The sequence below is a fragment of the Phoenix dactylifera genome, chromosome 7, assembly GCF_009389715.1.
Source record: "Phoenix dactylifera cultivar Barhee BC4 chromosome 7, palm_55x_up_171113_PBpolish2nd_filt_p, whole genome shotgun sequence".
In the NCBI taxonomy this organism is placed as follows: Eukaryota; Viridiplantae; Streptophyta; class Magnoliopsida; order Arecales; family Arecaceae; genus Phoenix; species Phoenix dactylifera.
The window spans coordinates 11,951,381-11,970,702 of record NC_052398.1 but is presented as its reverse complement, the minus strand read 5'-3'; the positions used below and the strand labels follow the sequence as shown (position 1 = coordinate 11,970,702).

General features: G+C 36.6%; 1 protein-coding gene across 1 annotated transcript in view; it reads left to right on the top strand.

The window, feature by feature from the left end:
* Window positions 1–19,322, top strand: part of LOC103698345 (ras-related protein RABC1) — a 32,737-nt gene that overhangs the window by 11,483 nt on the left and 1,932 nt on the right. Inside the window, 7 exon segments of the mRNA XM_039128469.1 lie at window positions 198–256; window positions 258–348; window positions 1,463–1,531; window positions 13,069–13,096; window positions 13,098–13,132; window positions 16,162–16,283; window positions 16,491–16,619. Coding sequence (XP_038984397.1) covers window positions 198–256; window positions 258–348; window positions 1,463–1,531; window positions 13,069–13,096; window positions 13,098–13,132; window positions 16,162–16,283; window positions 16,491–16,619 — 533 coding nt within the window.

Below are 19,322 nucleotides of genomic sequence, written 5' to 3'. Positions count from 1 at the left end.
AATTCTCCTATTTATCGAGTTCCAAACCCTAGATCTCGACTTGCTCCCCCTTAATTCCAGATTCGAGGTGCGCCTGAGATCCTTTTGAGGGTTTTCGTTGCTTAAGAAAAGTCGCTTCTTGGGATCTAGGTTTCGCTTGGTCGTTTCTTTTTGATGCTTTTTCTTATGGTTTTGAATGCTTTTTCTAGGGTTTTGAGGCATAGTACGATGGGATTCCTCGTCTTCAAGCCAACCAGAGTTCGATTATTTGTTCAAGTTTGTTGCTGATCGGGGATTCGGGGGTGGGGAAGAGCAGCCTCCTGCTTAGATTCACCTCGGACTCTTTCGACGATCTCTCCCCCACGATTGGTGAGATTTCAGATCCTTCCATTTGTTTCTTGTATCTATTTTCAGTAATGCTGTGCGTTTTAATTGTATTGGTGGAGAGATTTATCAAAGGAGTTTGATAGTATTTGCACATATATGTAGAAAAGACGAAAAAATTTGAAGCTACCGTATTGAAATTATTTGTTCATCGCTTCTGAATGTTTTGTTTGGGTACTTTGTGGCTGATAATTGGGGAATGATGTGATCAATGAGTTTTTGTTGTAATTCTTCAGGGTGGGTGCTGCAAAGAATAATTGGATGAGAGTACTACTACTTTTGAGTGCGAGTATTTGATATTTTTGTATTTATATGGATTGAAGAAGTGAGATTTGCAGCTACATGGTTGAATTGGTACTGTATTATTGTTTCTGAGTTGTTTGTTTATTCATTGATCACTGTGAATTGAAAAAGGGTGCGATAACCGAGTTTCTGTTGCATACTTGGGTGTATGAAACTGAAAGTTGCAAAGAATATCTGTAGCTAGAACTGGCAGCAGCAGTTGCAGTGCAAAGAATATGTAAATTTGATAATAGTTGTACATTTAACTTGGAAAATGAAGTGTTTGGTTCTACTGAGTTAGAATTGATATTGTATTATAGTTTGTTAATGCTCTGTTTTATTCATTTATCAAGGATTTTTAAGAGTGATGTAATTAATGTCTTTGTTTTCATACTTGAGGGTATATATTGCAAAGAACAAAGAATAATTGGCAGTTAGAATGGCAGCAATGATCATATAAAAATGTGTTAATTTGGTAGGTATTTTGGGAACAAATCTTAATTCGTTTGCAATTGGGAGACTATAAACATCTTCATCTTATGTTTTAATATGGTTGGGGCCAACCATATTACCCGTAATCCTTCTTATATCAAACATTATTTTCAAAATTATTTTTGCTGCTATTTGGTGTGCTCCGTATGGATTATGTGGCTAGTTTGACTATGCAGAACCAAATATTTATCCTTGCACAGTTGCATCTGACTTCCTAAAGGAATTTCATCAAGATTGGAGTTCAATAACATGCTAACCGGTTCAGGTTTTTCACCATTTTGTTTAATTATTCATTCTTGATCAAATGCTTCATTTCTTCTTTCAGGTGTGGATTTCAAGGTGAAAATGGTTACAATTGGAGGCAAAAAGCTGAAGCTTGCAATCTGGGACACTGGTAATGCTTTAAGTCCTTGTATCTTATCAGATATCTAGATTCCCTTTCAGTTTTATCCTAATTTCATTTGCTTCTATTGATTTCTCCTAAGGTGTTGAAGTTGAGCTAATTCCCTGGGCACTGCTATTCATGCATGAAAATTAGCCCAATGAAGAAAATGCATTATTTTTGGTGACACTGTCACTGAAAGTTCAAATTTCTGAGTAGTTACACCCCCTTTCCAAAAGAATGCAGGCTCCAATAATAAGAAGCTTTGTTAAGGCATAAATAATGACCCTGAAATGAACGAAGTGAAATTTGATTAGAATGCCACAATGAACTGATAATCTTTGAGGATGATAGTGTTATTTTGATGATTAACAAGCAATAATCGAGAGTATGTTATAAGTTAATTCGATACTTCATTTATAAGTCTGTTACTCTCAGTATATTTGTATAACAAGTTAAAGATGCATTTCATTATTTACTTGGATGAATCTAACCTTGAGTTGCAGCAAAGTGTGGATTGAGTCGACCCCAAGGTTGATTGGGTCGACCCTGGCACATCAAGAAAGCATTTGGCACACTTCTGCAAAAATGGCACAGATGAACAGTAAGTTGGGTCGACCCAAGGAAAGCATGAGTCGACCCAAACTTCAAGCTTCTCAACAACTCAGAAAATGGTTCTCTGGAAATACTGAGAAGGTCGACCCAAGATGAAGTTGAGTCGACCCAAACCCTGAGAGGGTCGACCCAAAGGCAAGACAGAACAGATGACAGAAAAGGTTCTCTGGAAACCCTGAGAGGGTCGACCTAAGAAGAAGTTGAGTCGACCCAACTGAACCTTGAGTCGACCCAAAGAAATGTTGGTCGACCCAAGTGAAGGAAGGTTGAATTGCAAGTTTCTGTGGTTCTGAGAGGGTCGACCCAAGGAAAGTTTGAGTCGACCCAAGTGAAAGTTGGGTCGACCCAAGGACAGGTTGAGCCGACCCAAACACGGGCAGAAGCATAACGGTTAGTTCTGCGGAAGTACTTTTTGTCCTTCCAACAGTGGAGTAACGGCTAGTTTTTGAATTCTAACCATTGGGGCTTGTCCAATGGATGAAGAAAACTATTTAAAGTGGCACTATTCATCAGAGAGAACATCCTTTCCAAAGAATATCAAAGTGTACACAAGAAAGAGAAAGTGCCCTAATCTTCTTCATCCAAGTGCTTCATTCAAGAGTCAAAAGAAAGTGGTTGAGCAGATTCAAAGAGTCATTAAGAGCTCCATCCACCCTTGAAGAGTGAAGCATCCTTGACAAGAAGAGAGAAGTCACATCAACGATAACTATTCTCTAAACTCTTCTTTGTAAATTATATTGTTATATTTGCTCATCTAGGAGCTTAAATCTTCTTTCTTTGTTTATTAAACTCCTTGTAAAGGTTAGTTGGTTAGCCCGCAAAACCAACGGAATAGGTTGATTGGTGAACCCGTAAAACCAATTGTAAAGGTTCGTTGGTGAGCCCGTAAAACCAACATAGGTTTTTGGTGAACCCGGAAAACCAAAGTGTAAAGGTTTTTGGATTGTGAGCCCGAAAAACAATCCAACTGTAATCCGCGGGGATTATAGTGAATTCCCAAGGGGTCGCTTGGGAGTGACGTAGGTGCTAAGGAGAGCACCGAACCACTATACTTCTTGTTGTTTGTATTGTGATTTGTTTATTTCACTAACTCATCAATTAACATAAGTAAAATAGTTAAAATTAAGAGAACCAATTCACCCCCCCTCTTGGCTTGTCACCTTGGGCAACAAGTGGTATCAGAGCAAGGTGCTCCAATAGTACTTATTGATCTCACAATCAAGGTTAAAGATCATGACAACCCAAGTGGGATGTTCTATGAGTGAGGGGCAATCCACAAATAGACCTCCTCTATTTAATGGCACAAACTTACACATACTGAAAGCTAGGGATGAGGATATTCATTCAAGCTTTAGACTATGAATTATGGTACATCATTACTAGAGGACATCACACACCCACACTTAATATAGAGGCACTATCATACCCAAACCAGAAATGGATTGGAATGAAAGTGATAGAAGATTGGCACAGTTAAATGCAAAGCAATTAATGTACTTTACTGTTCATTAGATGTAAGTGAATTAATAGAATATCTACTTGCATCTCCGCAAAAGAAATCTGGGACAAACTTGAGGTCACTCATGAAGGACTAATCAAGTTAAGGAGTCAAAAATAAACATATTAGTACATAAGTATGAACTGTTTAAAATGAATCCACTGAGTCCATAACTGATATGTTTACTCGTTTTACTGAAATTTATAAATGGGCTTAAGAGTTTAGGAAGTCTTATACTAACTCTGAATTGGTGCGAAAATTCTCAGGTCTCTACCAAGAGTTTGGGGAGGCCAAGGTAACTGCAATTCAGGAAGCTAAGGACCTCAACACATTGCAATTAGAGGAACTTCTAGGATCACTCATACCCATGAGTTGACCATGAGCAAAATTCAGAAGATGAGGTCAAGAGAAGAAAGTCCATTGCCTTAAAGTCTACCACCCCTAAACAACAAACTGAGTCGGAAGATTCAGATGATGATGAATTGGATGGAAGGAATGGCTATGCTTGGAAGAAAATTCAGAAAGTTTATGAGAGGTAAAAATAGATTTCATAAAAAGAAACCCTTCTTCAAAAGTAGCTCAAGCAAAGAAAGGGTAAGGACAAAGAAAGGAAAAAGAAACTCCTATTGTTATGAGAGTAACAAACCCGGGCATTATAAGATAGATTTGCTCAGAATTGAAATGGATGGCAAGAAAACTGAAAAAGAAAACTTCATGGCTGAATGGAGTGAAAGTGAGGAGTCAAGTTCAGAAAGGAAGATCATCAAGAGACGGCCCAAATGTGTCATATGGCCAATGACGATGAGGTAGATTCTGAACTTGAATGTGATTTTACTGTTGATGAATTACATGATGCATTTTTAGAACTAATGGAAGAACATAAAAAACTAATCAATAAAAATAAGTTCTAAAGAAGAAAATCAATCTCTTATCAAAGATAAGTTAAACTATCTCATAACTATGAACATTAAGTAGGAAACTCACAAATGAAACCAAGAATCTAATTGCTGAAAATGTCAAGTTTAAAAGAAGATGCTGAAAAATATAAATCCTTAGTAGATAAGTTTACACTTAGTTCAACCAAATTAAATATGATTCTTGATAGTCAAAAAGCTGTATATGATAGGCTGGATTAGGTTATAAAACAAATAGGAAACAAAAATACTTAAAGAACATTTTGTTAAAGCTAAAATGAAAATATTACTTGTCATTGCTGCAATAAATTAGGACATAAAGCATATGAATGTAACTATAGGAAAGTCCAGTCAAAAAATTGAGTAATAATCATAAGATTAAATTCAAGAAAGTTTGGGTTCCAAAAGGAACATCAAGTACTAACCCTAAAGGACCCAAATAGTTTGGTACCTAAAGCTCTTTTCTGATCTTTATTGCAGGGGTGTCTTGCAGCTAATAAAGTGGGAAAAACGATGTATCTAGATAGCGGCTGTTCAGACACATGACCGGTGACGTAGACCAATTTGTCACCTTGGAATCTAAGAAGGTGGAGTAGTAACCATGGAGACAATGGTAAGGTATATTATTGGAAAGGGTAAAATTTTCATTACTCCATCTATTTTCATAGAAAATGTCTTATTAGTTAAGGGTTTGAAACATAATCTACTTAGCATAAGGTCAATTTTGTGATAAAAGATTTAAAGTCACATTTGAAGCATCAGTATGCATAATCACAAATCCTAAAGAATAGCATTGTACTTGTAGGACAAAGGACAAAGAAATATTTACATGGTAGATCTTCATGATTTAGGCAAGAAAAATGGATTATGCTTAATTACTAATGAAGAAAAGAAAAATGAAACAAGTTGGCTTTGGCATCGTAGACTAGGACATGCTAGTATGGAATTAATATCAAAACTAGTCAATAAGGAATTAATAAAAGATGTGCCAAAGTTGATTTTTGAAAAGGACAAAATCTGTGGACCATGCTCATTAGGAAAACAAACTAAATCATCATTCAAATCAAAGAATATAGTATCAACAACTAGGCCTTTTGAACTCATACACATGGATCTATTTGGACCCACTAGAACTGCGAGTCTAGGAGGGAAGAAGTATGGACTAGTTATTGTAGATGATTTTTCAAGATATACATGGGTTTCATTTTGGCACATAAGAATGAAGCATTTTCAGAATTCTTGAAACTTTATAATAATATCATAAATGAAGAAGCTCACCTTAGTAGCAATTCGAAGTGATCATGACTGAATTTGAAAATCAACACTTTGAAGAATTTTAATAAAAATGATTTCACATCAATTTTCAGCACCTAGAACGCCTCAACAAAATGGGGTTGTTGAAAGGAAAACAGGACATTGGCAGAAATGGCACGCACATGTTGTGGAGTCAAATCTTCCAAGTACTTTTTGGCTGAAGCTTAAGCACTGCTTCCATATTCTAAATCGGGTTTTAATACGACCATAACCAAGAAAACTCCTTATGAACTTTGGAAAAATAAGAAACCAACTGCTAAATATTTAGAGTATTTGGATGTAGATGTTTCATTTTAACAATGGCAAGGAGGATTTAAGTAATTTGATGCCAAGTCAGATGAAGGTATCTTCTTAGATACTCCACATCTAGCAGGGCATACAGGTATTCAATAAAAGAACCTTGTAGTCGAAGAGTCAGTTAATATCATATTTGATGAGTCTGATAGTGAGTCTGCTAGGAAAGAAATATTCTTGATGATGATACAGATTATTAACTTTGAAAAGTTGAATATTGATGACGTGCCATTCAATAAGGGAGATGATTGCGTGCCACCACAATCTCAAAATTGCCAAAGGATGGAGGTATGCATCTGGAACCCTAAAGATTAATCATTGGTGATCCATCTCAAGGGTAAGAACTCGATCCTCTCTCAGAAATTTAATGATTATCTTGCTTTTGTTTACATTAGAACCTAAGACTTATGAAGAAGCTGAAAAGATACTATATTGGATAATGCCATGCAAGAGAATTAAATCAATTCAAAAGAGTAATGTATGGACATTAACTGAAGACCAAGCATAACTCTGTAATTGAACAAATGGATCTTTAGAAATAATTAGATGAAAATGGCGTTAGTTATAAGAATAAAGCTAGACTTGTAGCTAAGGGATACAATCAAGAAGAAGGGATAGATTTTGATGAACATTTGCTCCTGTAGCTAGATTAGAGCTATTAGATTACTTCTAGCATTTGCATGTTTCATGGATTTCAATTGTATCAAATGGATGTAAAAAGTGCATTCTTAATGGTTTTATAGAGGAGAAGTATATGTAGAGCAACCTTCTGGTTTTGAGAATCATGAATTGCCAAATCATGTTTAGATTACATAAGGCATTATATGGATTGAAGCAGCACCTAGGGCTTGGTTGATCGATTAAGCAATTTCTGCTTATAATGACTTTAGTAGAGGAAATGTAGATAAAACACTGTTTCTCAAAAAAAGGACGAAATCTATTAGTGGTACAAATATATGTAGATGACATAATCTTTGGTGCCACAAATGATACTCTTTGCAAGAATTTGCTGATCTAATGCATGGAGAATTCGAAATGAGTTTGATGGGAAACTAAGTTTCTTTCTAGGATTACAAATCAAACAAACTAAAGAAGGTATTTTCATTCATCAAACTAGTATCAAGGAATACTAAAAAGTTTGGAATGAAATCTAAGGGAGTAGGGCCTCCAATGATCCTACTAGTAAGCTGACAAAGATGAAAAGGAAAGAGTATTGTATTAGCTTTTAGAGGACTAATTGGTCCTTGCTCTACCTTACTGCTAGTAGACTAGACATCGTATTTAGTGTAGGAATATGTGCTAGATACCAATCAGATCCTAAGGAGTCACATTTAAGTGCTGTTAAAAGATCCTGAGATATTTAAGGAACTACGAACATAGGATTATGGTACTCAAGAGACTCTGTCTAGATTTGCTTGCATACTCAGATGCTGATTTTGCTGGATGCAATTAGATAGGAGGGCACTAGTGGAAATTGTCAATTCTTAGGAAACACTTAGTATCTTGGTTAGCAAAAGCGAATTCATGCACTGTCAACAGCTGAAGCTGAATATATAGCTGCTGGTAGTTGTTGTGCTCAAGTACTATGGCTTAAGCAACAACTAGAGGACTATGGAGTTAAGCTAGATATATTCCTATTAAGTTATATAATTATGTGCCATCAATCTTACTAAAAATCCGGTTCAGCATTCTAAAGCCAACACATAGAAATAAGATATCATTTTATTAGGGATCATGTGCAAAATGGAAACATATGTATTGAGCATATATGCACTGGAAAACAATTAGCCGACATATTCACAAAACCCTTAAGTGAAGATAGATTCTGCACGCTAAGGAGAGGAATTAGGCATATGTGATCCTTCTATTGAAGAGATATAAGAAGGAGCAAGCAGTCTCATGTTACATTCTCCCATTTCTAAAAACCATGAAACATGAGTCAACTTTCATTATAGTTCCACTCATGTATCATTGTCCCAGAAGAATTCATAAGATTGGAAGCAAGAAATTTTTAGAAGCAAAAGGAAGAGAAAGAAAAAATTCTGAACTTGGGTCGACCAACCCGAACATAGAGTCGACCCAAGAAATTTGAGTCGACCCAACGTCGGGACCCCACTGTTAAAAGGGGGACCCGGAGCTTTTTTTAGGGCACTGTTTGCCCTTGTCCTCTTCTGAAACTCTATTCCCCCACTCCAACTCCTCCATCAACTCCAAATGCTAGATTACTTCAAGATCTTGAGAGAATGGGACCCAAGAGCCGTAGCCAAGAGATCGGGAGAGTCTCACGGATCCAACGTTGAGGAAGAAGCTACGGAGCCATCTACGTGTCTCCACACGTGAGGCACGTGCAGAGCCACTCCTCCTCCTTCCCCCTCAGTACAATTGCAAAGTTTGCGGTGGGAGACGGTTACAACGGGAGAAGGATCCATTCCGAGTTCTTTGATCAAGAAGGGTTCCGTTTGGAGATGGATCGAAGGCAAGGTGGGAGTATCTTTGCTCACTAGATGTGATGATCTACCCGACTAGTTCGGGAGTTCTATGCCTTCCTCAAAACTGGGATGGGAGGGCTCATTTCGGAAGTTCGAGGATTAGGGTTCGAGTTTCCGAGGAGAGTTTGAGTGGTGCTTCATCTCCCCTGCGAAGGAGCCACTCCAGAAAAGCCTGAAATAGATGAAGCCCTGCAGTTGATAATGGAGAATGAAGACTTCGATCTTTTCGGAGAAGGTATAGCAAGCTCTCTTTCTGCAGAAATTGAGGTTATTGCTCAGCATCATAAATAGAATTTATTTCCGAAGAGCGGGGAGATTCGATCTCATCACAGAGCAGATCTAGTAGTGATGGAGCATATTATTCAGGGTATTCCCCTGAAGCTCCCGGCCATGATCCTGAGGCAGATGAGGAAGGTGATCTGCAACTCCAGAGTATCCCTGCCTTATGTATGATACTCACCTTGATCTTCCGACAGCACGACATATCTGTCGAGGGGGAGATTCCAGGCAGCTACTTCATACTGATACATACACTGCACGATCACTTATACGCATGGGCTATGAGAAAGTGAACGGGCAGTGGGTTCATACTGGAGCAGGGATTCAGGGTGATGCACCAGAGGGTGATGCACCAGATATTGGAGACCCTATCCCTGAGGATGAGGAGTTATGGATCATCCTACTGCACCCTTCAGAGGCTGGACCCATCGTCATCTTGTCCTGCGGGAGACACGATGAGTTCTTGGAGTAGGATGACTGAGTTTATGTCAGCTCAGGCGAGGACTATCACTGATGGCTGACGAGCGACTAGATATCATGTCTGCTGAGATCAGTGATCTGAGGGAGCAGATAGGAGCTCTACGGAGAGAGGAGAGCGACCATGGACCATCTGTGCACAGGCTGCTGAGTCAGAGATTTCGGCACGAGTATCCAGCTCATCGTGCTCCACGACAGACTCAGTCTCACAGGCTCGACCTCCCTCGCCGTACACTGGAGGATGAGGACTAGATCCCAGCCATTAGATATCCTAGGCTGATATTAGTATTTCTGTTTGAGCTAGGATAGGATCTAGTTCTCTATGTTTTTGTGTTGTATGTACTTTGATTTGATTGAGGACATTGTATTTGCTTTTGTTTTGGCATGATTGTACTAAATGTTCCTATTTTGATCAATGAGTTTGATGTTTGTTATTTATGTGTCTATCCATGCACCTATTTGTGATAACAAAAGGGGAGAAGTAAAGAAGAGAATAAGTTGTGTAAGAAAAGAGAAATAATTGTAAAACAAATTGAAATTATAATGGAAAGCATATCATTTTAGGGGGAGCAATTTGTAACATGAGAATGATCAAATCTAAAATTTCTATTAAATTTCAGATTTGGCACATGAATTTAGATTTGGACGCCTTTACACCTCGTACTAACTGAACTCATGCTTTATCTCGATTTTGGAGTTTCATCTCTAATGAAGTATAATGAAAGGGGGAGCATTCAAAAAGTTAAATTGGAACATTTGAATGATATAGGGGGAGACTTCACTCTCATATTTGAAAAGCTGAAATTCAGCAACTTGAGCCCTTTTAAAACTGATTATAAGACAAGTATCAATAGGCTCATATCTATATTTTGTAATCATCAAAAAGGGAGGATTGAGGATGATAGTGTTATTTTGATGATTACAAGCAATAATCGAGAGTATGTTATAAGTTATTCGATACTTCATTTATAGTCTGTTACTTCAGTATATTTGTATAACAGTTAAAGATGCATTTCATTGTTTACTTGGAGATCTAACTTGAGTTGCAGCAAAGTGTGGATTGAGTCACCCCAGGTGATTGGTGATCCCGGACATCAGAAGCATTTGCACACTTCTGAAAAATGCACAGATGACAGTAAGTTGGGTCAACCAAGGAAGCATGAGTCGACCCAAACTTCAAGCTTTCAACAACTCAGAAATGGTTCTCTGGAAATACTGAGAGGGTCGACCCAGATGAAGCTTGAGTCGACCAAGCTTGAGTGACCAAACCTGAGAGGGTCGACCCAAGGCAAGACAGAACAGATGACAGAAAAGGTTCTCTGGAAACCCTGAGAGGTCGACCAGAAGAGTTGAGTCGACCCAACTGAACCTTGGTCGACCCAAGAATGTTGGGTCGACCCAAGTGAAGGAAGGCTGAATTGCAAGTTTCTGTGGTTCTGAGAGGTCGACCCAAGGAAGTTTGAGTCGACCCAAGTGAAAGTTGGGTCGACCAAGGACAGGTTGAGCGACCCAACACGGGCAGAAGCATAACGGCTAGTTCTGCAGAAGTACTTTTTGTCCTTCCACAGTGAGTAACGGTAGTTTTTGATTCTAACCATTGGGCTTGTCCAATGGATGAAGAAAACTATTTAAAGTGACACTATTCATCAGAGGAACATCCTTCCAAAGAAATCAAGTGTACACAGAAAGAGAAAGTGCCTAATCTTCTTCATCAAGTGCTTCATTCAAGAGTCAAAAGAAGTGGTTGAGCAGATTCAAAGAGTCATTAGAGCTCCATCCACCCTTGAAGAGTGAAGCATCCTTGACAAGAAGAGAGAAGTCAATCAAGCGATAACTATTCTCTAAACTCTTCTTTGTAGATTATATGTTATATTTGCTCATCTAGGAGCTTAAATCTTCTTTCTTTGTTTATTAAACTCCTTGTAAAGGTTAGTTGGTTAGCCCGCAAAACCAACGGAATAGGGTTGATTGGTGAACCCGTAAAACCAATTGTAAATGTTCGTTGGTGAGCCCGTAAACCAACATAGGTTCGTTGGTGAGCCCGTAAAACCAACATAGATTTTTGGTGAATCCGGAAAACCAAAGTGTAAAGGTTTTTGGATTGTGAGCCCGGAAAACAATCCAACTGTATCCGCGGGATTATAGTGAATTCCAAGGGTCGCTTGGGGAGTGGACGTAGGTGCTAAGGAGAGCACCAACCACTATACTTCTTGTTGTTTGTATTGTGATTTGTTTATTTCACTAACTCATCAATTAACATAAGTAAGATAGTTAAAATTAAGAGAAACCAATTCACCCCCCTCTCTTGGTTTGTCACCTTGGGCAACAATCTTTTTGTTGTTGGAGAAAGAAGGTTGGCTTTTACGTATGAAAATACCAATGTCAGCATGAACGGTACAAAAATTTAACTACTCAAACAACTATTCAGAGTTTTCTAGAGCTCTAAGTCTTGTTATTGCAATTGGGGAATTTTGTATATATGGAAGGATAAGGAGGTTGATCTTGTAGTCAAATACATTCATCTACGAACAAAGCATCCATTCTGATATGATAATAGCAATATCTAGTTGTATAATCACCATTTAAAACAATTGAAAATATTCTTATATTTCCTTCCCCTTTTACTTGTATGTTGAACTGCAGTCTTCATGGCATACTATTTGCCCAACAAATGCTTTTTAATGCATATGCATTTATTTTCACAAGTACTTTATTGTAGCACGAGCAATTTTGGTATCTAGTAAGTCGACTGGGTATAATATCTCATATGCTGATGGATTTTTTCTTTTTCTTTATTTCTTTCTTCTTTTGCATGTTGGCACATGCACGCCAAATTTAGAGTACCTTTTATTATGTAGTGTATTTCTTGTCAATGGATTTAGAGTAATACACAACAAATTGGAATCCGTTATAATTTTAAATTGTAAAGTCTTTGCTTTGGGTGACCTTTTCATCTGTCTCTACTTCTTAATCATCGGCTGTTTGGTTGAAGATTTCTAACCACAAAATCAACAAGGAAATTTTTCCCTTTACAGCATACACGATCTAATCTCTGAGGAATCATGACAGCCCTGCTTTGCCCAAGTTGCCTTGTGATCCAGCAACAATTAATAGGGTGTTGTTGTCACATTGAGATTGGTTGTAGATATATCTCAGATCTTGTTGGGTCCTACTTGGATCCATGTGGCCAACTCCATATAAGTTGGAGAACCTTTTCAGGTTGAGTTTGGTTTTAAGAGCTTGTTGAACAATGTTTCAGATTAGTGTCATTAAATCTTGTGGTTCATAAGGTAGAGTGCAAACAGTTAACAAAACATCAAGAAGCTGGCAAGTGATTGTGACCTTAAAATTTACAAAAGCAAGATGCACTCCAAGCTTCTAGCGCTAGCCAGTTTCCGAAAGTCTATCAGCCACTTGGCACGTCAAAACCTACTTTTACATAGCTTTTCTCTCATAATTTCAAGGAAATTCTATTTCAACAAGAAGAAGCATTTAAATTAAATTCTTTTTTTTTTTGCAGTGGATTCTTCTGTCTATTTTAATTGGTAAGTTATACAAGCATGCATGCACACGTCTTTTGAGATTCTAAAAGGACATTCTTTGGTGTAATTAACAACCTACTTCTGAATGTAAATTAGTGGTAACACAAAAAGCATATCTATCATGCAGCTGGACAAGAAAGGTTCAGAACTTTGACAGTTCATATTACAGAGAGCACAAGGGATCATCATGGGTATGCATTGTCTCCGTTACCCCTTTTTATACTGTAGAATTTGAATTCGATATTTTTCATTTCATTAACATTTTCTTATCATGCATTGATGATGAAAACAAATTTGGAGTTTAGTTTTTCATACACATCATGCTATTTTCATATATAGCATACTGCAAACTACTCAAATATCTCGTGTTCTAATCAGCAATCTTGGTTTATCTTTCCTAATCCTTCAATTCAATTAACCAAGTTCAATAGCTAGGGGATCTATGTACAAAATTGTGGTCAATTGTGTAAGAACTGAGAAGTACATTTATTGTTATCTTTGGCACGTAAAGACTGAACAGGAATTTGGATGTGGCAGCAACATCAAGGCTACAACTTGGCAAAACTCCAAATTCTAAACACATATAGGATCACTATCTGTGGAATACAATGATGTCTTAAAATGTAAATAAATAAATAAAATAATAAAAAAGATTCCTTGTTTTGCAATTATACATACTAAATGTCAAGCATTTTGCATTTGCAAGTGATGAATCAGTGAGTTTGCTATTAAGGATAACATGTATACTATGTTGATAAAATATGTTAAAATGAACTATAATGAAAGGTACGCCAAGGAATCATCCGTAGGATACAAATTTAGGACCGGCTGTTCATCCTGGTCTCGGGTGTCAGATCAAATCCATTAAGTGCTATGAAGCATGGTTATAGATACTCTAGTTCGGTCAACTTTCAGCAAAAATAGGGACAGAGTATGGCTATGATACAACCAATAAGTAAATTAATATAAATACATGTGTGCAAAAAAAAAAACATATTGTAGTGGCATAATAGGTTAAACATAATAACATTGTCCATACTCTATAAGATAACATTAATATCACAAGTACTAACTAAAAGGTCTATATTATCAAAGAAAACCTCTTCTTGTCATACCTATCAAGGGAAGTATATGGATCAAAAAAAGATACTTAAAATAAGTAAGGGAACCATAAATTTTTGCTAGAAAATGGCTATAAATTTTTGTTTGAGATGACACAAGAATCTAAGAAATATATATGATAGATATTTTAACACCCTTTCTTTCATAAAATCGTAAAACCATGCATGGAAGTAGGGTATGCTGAATCGTGCCGAATCAGACGATTTAGGACATACCGAACCAAATTATCAGAAATTGAGATGGTTCGGTTAATCGAAATGGTTCAGCTTGTTATAATAAAAACTCCTTACCCCCGACTCCCCCTTATGCGCGTTCAACTTCGATCTCTCTCTCTCTCTCTTTCTCTTCTTCAAAACCTGGCTGACATTGTTTGCTCTCGATCAATGCCAACATCAATGCTATTGCCCCTCAATCAATGCTGATGCCAACGCCCATCACCCTTGATCAATGCCGACGCCGATGCCCTCTCCCTTCGGGCATTTGAACTAGTACGCCTCCCCCCCCTTCCTCTTTGTCTTCGTCTCCCCCTCTCCCTCTCCTTCTCCCCTTCATCTTCTCTCTCTCGCTCCCTCCCTCCTGGTTCTCCGCCTTCTAGGGTTGGGGTGGGTTTATTCCTCTCTCCTTTCCTCTTCTCCCATTCCTTCATCTCCATACACCTTGGCACAGTATGTATGTATTAGCACCGCACCAAATTGGTAGCTGGTTGGTTTGGCAAACCTTGTATGAACAAATTGAAAGGAGAAAATGGATTGTAAGTGCAAATATTTCTGTAAGAGAAATGTCCAAATGGTGTGTTTACCACTCTTTTACCTCTTCTTTTGGTTTTCAGTAACTAACCTGATAAGCATTCCTTTACTATGAGAGTAAGACCCAGATTTAGATAACTATCTTGTCTATCACGTCTTCTTAGAAATTTATTATAGCAAACCATTAACTGACCAAAAATCAGATCAGCACTATGTAAGATTCATGCATTCAAATTAACAGGAGACTGCAAAGCTGAAACTGTAATCTTGTCCATTGTAAACAGCTTCGAATATTACTTGGACAGTGAAACTTAGATGTATGCAGCAGCACTAGTGACTCTTAGCTAGTGATATCTGGACATTACAAGAAAATTTGGTTCTCAGATATTCAGATTGCCTTGCAGGTGGGATGTTGTTATCTGAACTTTATATCTGCCTCTTAGCCCTTTATCTTCTAATAAACTCAGATGACAAATGAAGTTAAAGGGGGAAAGAAGGAATTGAGAACCACTTAGGATTTGTTTGGATATTTCTACAGGATTGGGCTGAAAATCATGGAGAAATTGGGCTTGTTGGCCCATCTATCTTGCATTTTATGAGGGCCTGTTCAAAACCAGCCCAGATCCTAGTCTTTGGGCTGCAGGAGGTCTTTGTTTTTCTTTCCACAGGATTGGGGTTGGGTGGTACTTGGTTGATACAGGGCCATGCTTAAATAGACGGCCCAATCCATAAATCCTACAAGATTTTCAGCCCAATCCTGTAGGAATACCCAAACAGGCCCTTTAGGAGGAAGGATAGGATCAGGAGTAGAGGACAAGAAATCTGAAAGAGAGAAAAAAGGTACATTGCACAAGGGGAAAAAAAGATGATACACCTGGCTACTTTTATGCTTCTATCTCTTTTATCCCATAGCTCAGAAGTAAGGGAGGCATGAGGAGAAAAGGACTGAAGTAGGGATCTCTATTTGTAATCCTCTCTGGCCTTAGCTCAATATATTCTACTCATGCAAGACTGAATTCCAGTTGGTCCATAGTCTAACTATGGGATGTGACAGCATTTCCATTGTGTTCAATTCCCAATGCATTGAATTAAACTCCTACTTCTTGAAGACAAGAATTAGAGACCATCTGAAGTGCTAATCAAATATCTGAGTAATGCAACTGTCATTTGTTTTTTAACTTTTATTTGATACCTGATCTATCTCTTCAACCAGGAATATATCTCTTCTGTGTGCATATGTACACTATGGTTTCCTTAGAAATGTTACAACATCCTCATAGCTCAATATACCGCAAGCACTATGTGGAAAAAAGTTTGCTGATAATTGTTTTTTCCTGGGTAATTTTTGCCAGTTTATGATGTAACACGAAGGGAAACATTCACCAACCTTGCTGATGTATGGGCTAAGGAAATAGACCTTTACTCAACTAATCAAGATTGCATCAAAATGCTTGTTGGTAACAAGGTTGATAAGGTAATCTGCATGTATAATTTAAATGTCTACTTTAATATGCAATTTTATATAATGCGACAGACTAGTTATTTAATTTCTACTTTTTATTTTTTATGAATATCTTACCTTTGTATCATCTAGTGTATTAAGTGGTAATTCTTGTCCTATATTGAGAAGACATCTTTAATCTAAAGCGGGATGGAAATTTTTACTGTTTTATCTTTTCAGGAAAGTGAGAGAGTTGTCACAAAGAAGGAGGGCATTGACTTTGCTAGGGAATACGGATGCCTGTTTTTAGAATGTAGTGCAAAAACAAGAGTCAATGTGGAGCAGTGCTTTGAAGAGCTTGTCTTGAAGGTATGCAAATTCCAGTATGTCTGATGTTTCATTTGTTAAGAGGTCTATCTCTTATTGATTCTCAGATCTGAATTATATTATCACAGTGAAATATGTGTTTCCAAGTCAATGTGCATGAAAGATTGTTCTACAATTGTGAAAATGCCAAGGTCAAGAAATTAGTTTCACTTTATGTTATTCTGACCCTTTGATTTAGACAAAGCATACATCTGGTAAAAGGAAAAAAAATAATTTATAGGAGTAACAAATATGAAAGTAGAGCATCATTTGTTTGCTAAAAAACTTTAATGTCATATAAATTCTAGTCTTAAGAGAAATTGCAATTGAAAGGATTGACATGTCTGAATCAGCAAAGCCATTATATGATAGTAAACCACTGAAATCTGTTAAATAACTAATTAACAAACAATAAACCTAATATTCAATTGTTACATCATCAAAAAAAGAAATTGTAAGTTCAATGACCAAACTAAACTAAACATGATGATATAATAGTCGTGATTCTGGATGTCGTCAATCCCTTGATCTGTAAAACAAAATTTTGAACATGAGAATGTTGATAATATTAATAATATTAGTATTTTTAATTTAAGAATCTTGCTAAACTAATCACCATATCTACATTCTTGAAAAAACTCTCATCTTCTTTGATCCTTTTGACATTGTATCATGATTTCAGCTCCATTTGCTAAATGTTCAAAGATAACATGACTTGGTATTATGAACATATATTGGTCATAATATCTCAAAATCATATATTCCTGCACATTTTTGTCCCATTTCCTACAAATAATATATCAACCAATGATTATCCAAAAATCTTAAAATAAATAATATTATAACATAGAAAATATTTTGGCTTAAATTTTGTTGGATTTATTATAGTTATAATATATATGTACATGTAATTTAAGGTCTAAGAGTTTTGATGTGCATTGTTTTTGACGAGGATGCTGATTTCATTGGTGGCCTACCGTTAACATAACTAAAGCTGGAAAATGGGATGAGAAAGGTGCAGGACATATATTTTTGACATATGATAGCCAATTTATGTTCATCACATCAGGTTATATAGCCTTCGATCATTTGGTAGATGGATCTGAAATCATTGTACATAGTATCATAAGAATCAAATGAGGTGACAGGTTTATTAAGTAGTTATGGAGATTAGTCTAGCAATAATGAAGAAAATGTGAGGAAGTTGAAATTAAATTTTCTTTAAATTGACATTATTAATATTATTGATGTTATCGGTATTTTCATGTTCAATATTTTGCTTATAGACCAAGGTTTTGGAGAGATACAGCTACATCACAGCTATTATATAATCATGTTCATCACATTAGTTTGTATAGCCTTTAAGCATTTGGTAGATGGATCTGAAATCATAGTACAGTGTCATAAGAATCAATGAAGATCATAGGCTTTTTAAGTACGTAGTTATGGAGATTGGTCTAGCAATAATGAAGAAAAGGTGATGAAGTTGAAATTCAAATTTCTTTAAAATTGACTTTATTAATATTATTGATGTTATCGATATTCTCATGTGCAATATTTTGCTTTATGGATTGAGGGTTTCGAGAGATGCAGCCGCATCATGGCTATTACTTTTATCCTGTTCAATATTATGTTGATCATCGACATGGCATGTTTTGGTGATGTAACAACTGAAAGAATAATAGGTTTGTTGTTTTTTAATTAGTGATTTGACACATTTCAGTGGTTTTAGTTGCATAATGGGCTTGCTGATTCAGATACCTCAACCCTTTTGATCTCAATTTCTCGAGACTCAAATTTAGATGAAACATGATGCCCTAGTATTGTCTTTGTTACTCCTATATATTTGTCACTCGAACATTGCTATGGCACTCGGACATTGCTTGATAAGAAGAAATTCTAAGATACTGAAAGGATCCAACACTTGACACATATCCTCATCTGACACGAACATGAGCCCATGCAATGTACATTCCACTTTCAGTTTGGCCAAGCCAAATGACTTTTGGTTTTTGTAGTTTTGGCAGTTTTCTTAGTCTTTGCTTGAGTTTCAATGCATCTGCCTAAATTTCATAAAATTTTAGGATATCCAAAAGATTACATATTTGAGCAAATAAAGATTAATAAAACAGTTCAAGAAAATATATAGACATTGGAAATATTTTAACATATATACTATATTGGGATCCTTAGGCGTAAATTTCAATGGCTCAGGCTCTAACCATTTGTCAATTATAAAAACAAAATATCTAAATTTTAAATGCATGTTTTCATATAAAGCCTAAAGTATCATTTAATTGTTTGATGACAACTTAACATGCACCAGCAGAAATGTTGCTGAAATAAGAATTGAATTAATAAATTTTTGAACATTCCATCCCGATCTGATTTCAGTTTTGCCCCCAAATAGCCTTGGTAAAAAGATACCTGTGTAATCTCTCTCAAGTTTTTGCCCTCATCTCACCGATATTTAAAATTAGAACAATAAAAAGACATTATTAACATGTCAGCTCACCATGTTTGGATGCCTCTTCTCAGTTCCAATCGAATTGCATTAATATGTTGCCTTGCCATTTAAACAGTTCTCTTAGTTGCAATCAATTTCCCATTTTATCGTCATAAATATACACCCCCTTCTGCTACATGCGTATTCTCCTGAATTCTCTTCCATTAATGGAGAGATCTAAAAAGGTTTAAGTCAATCAA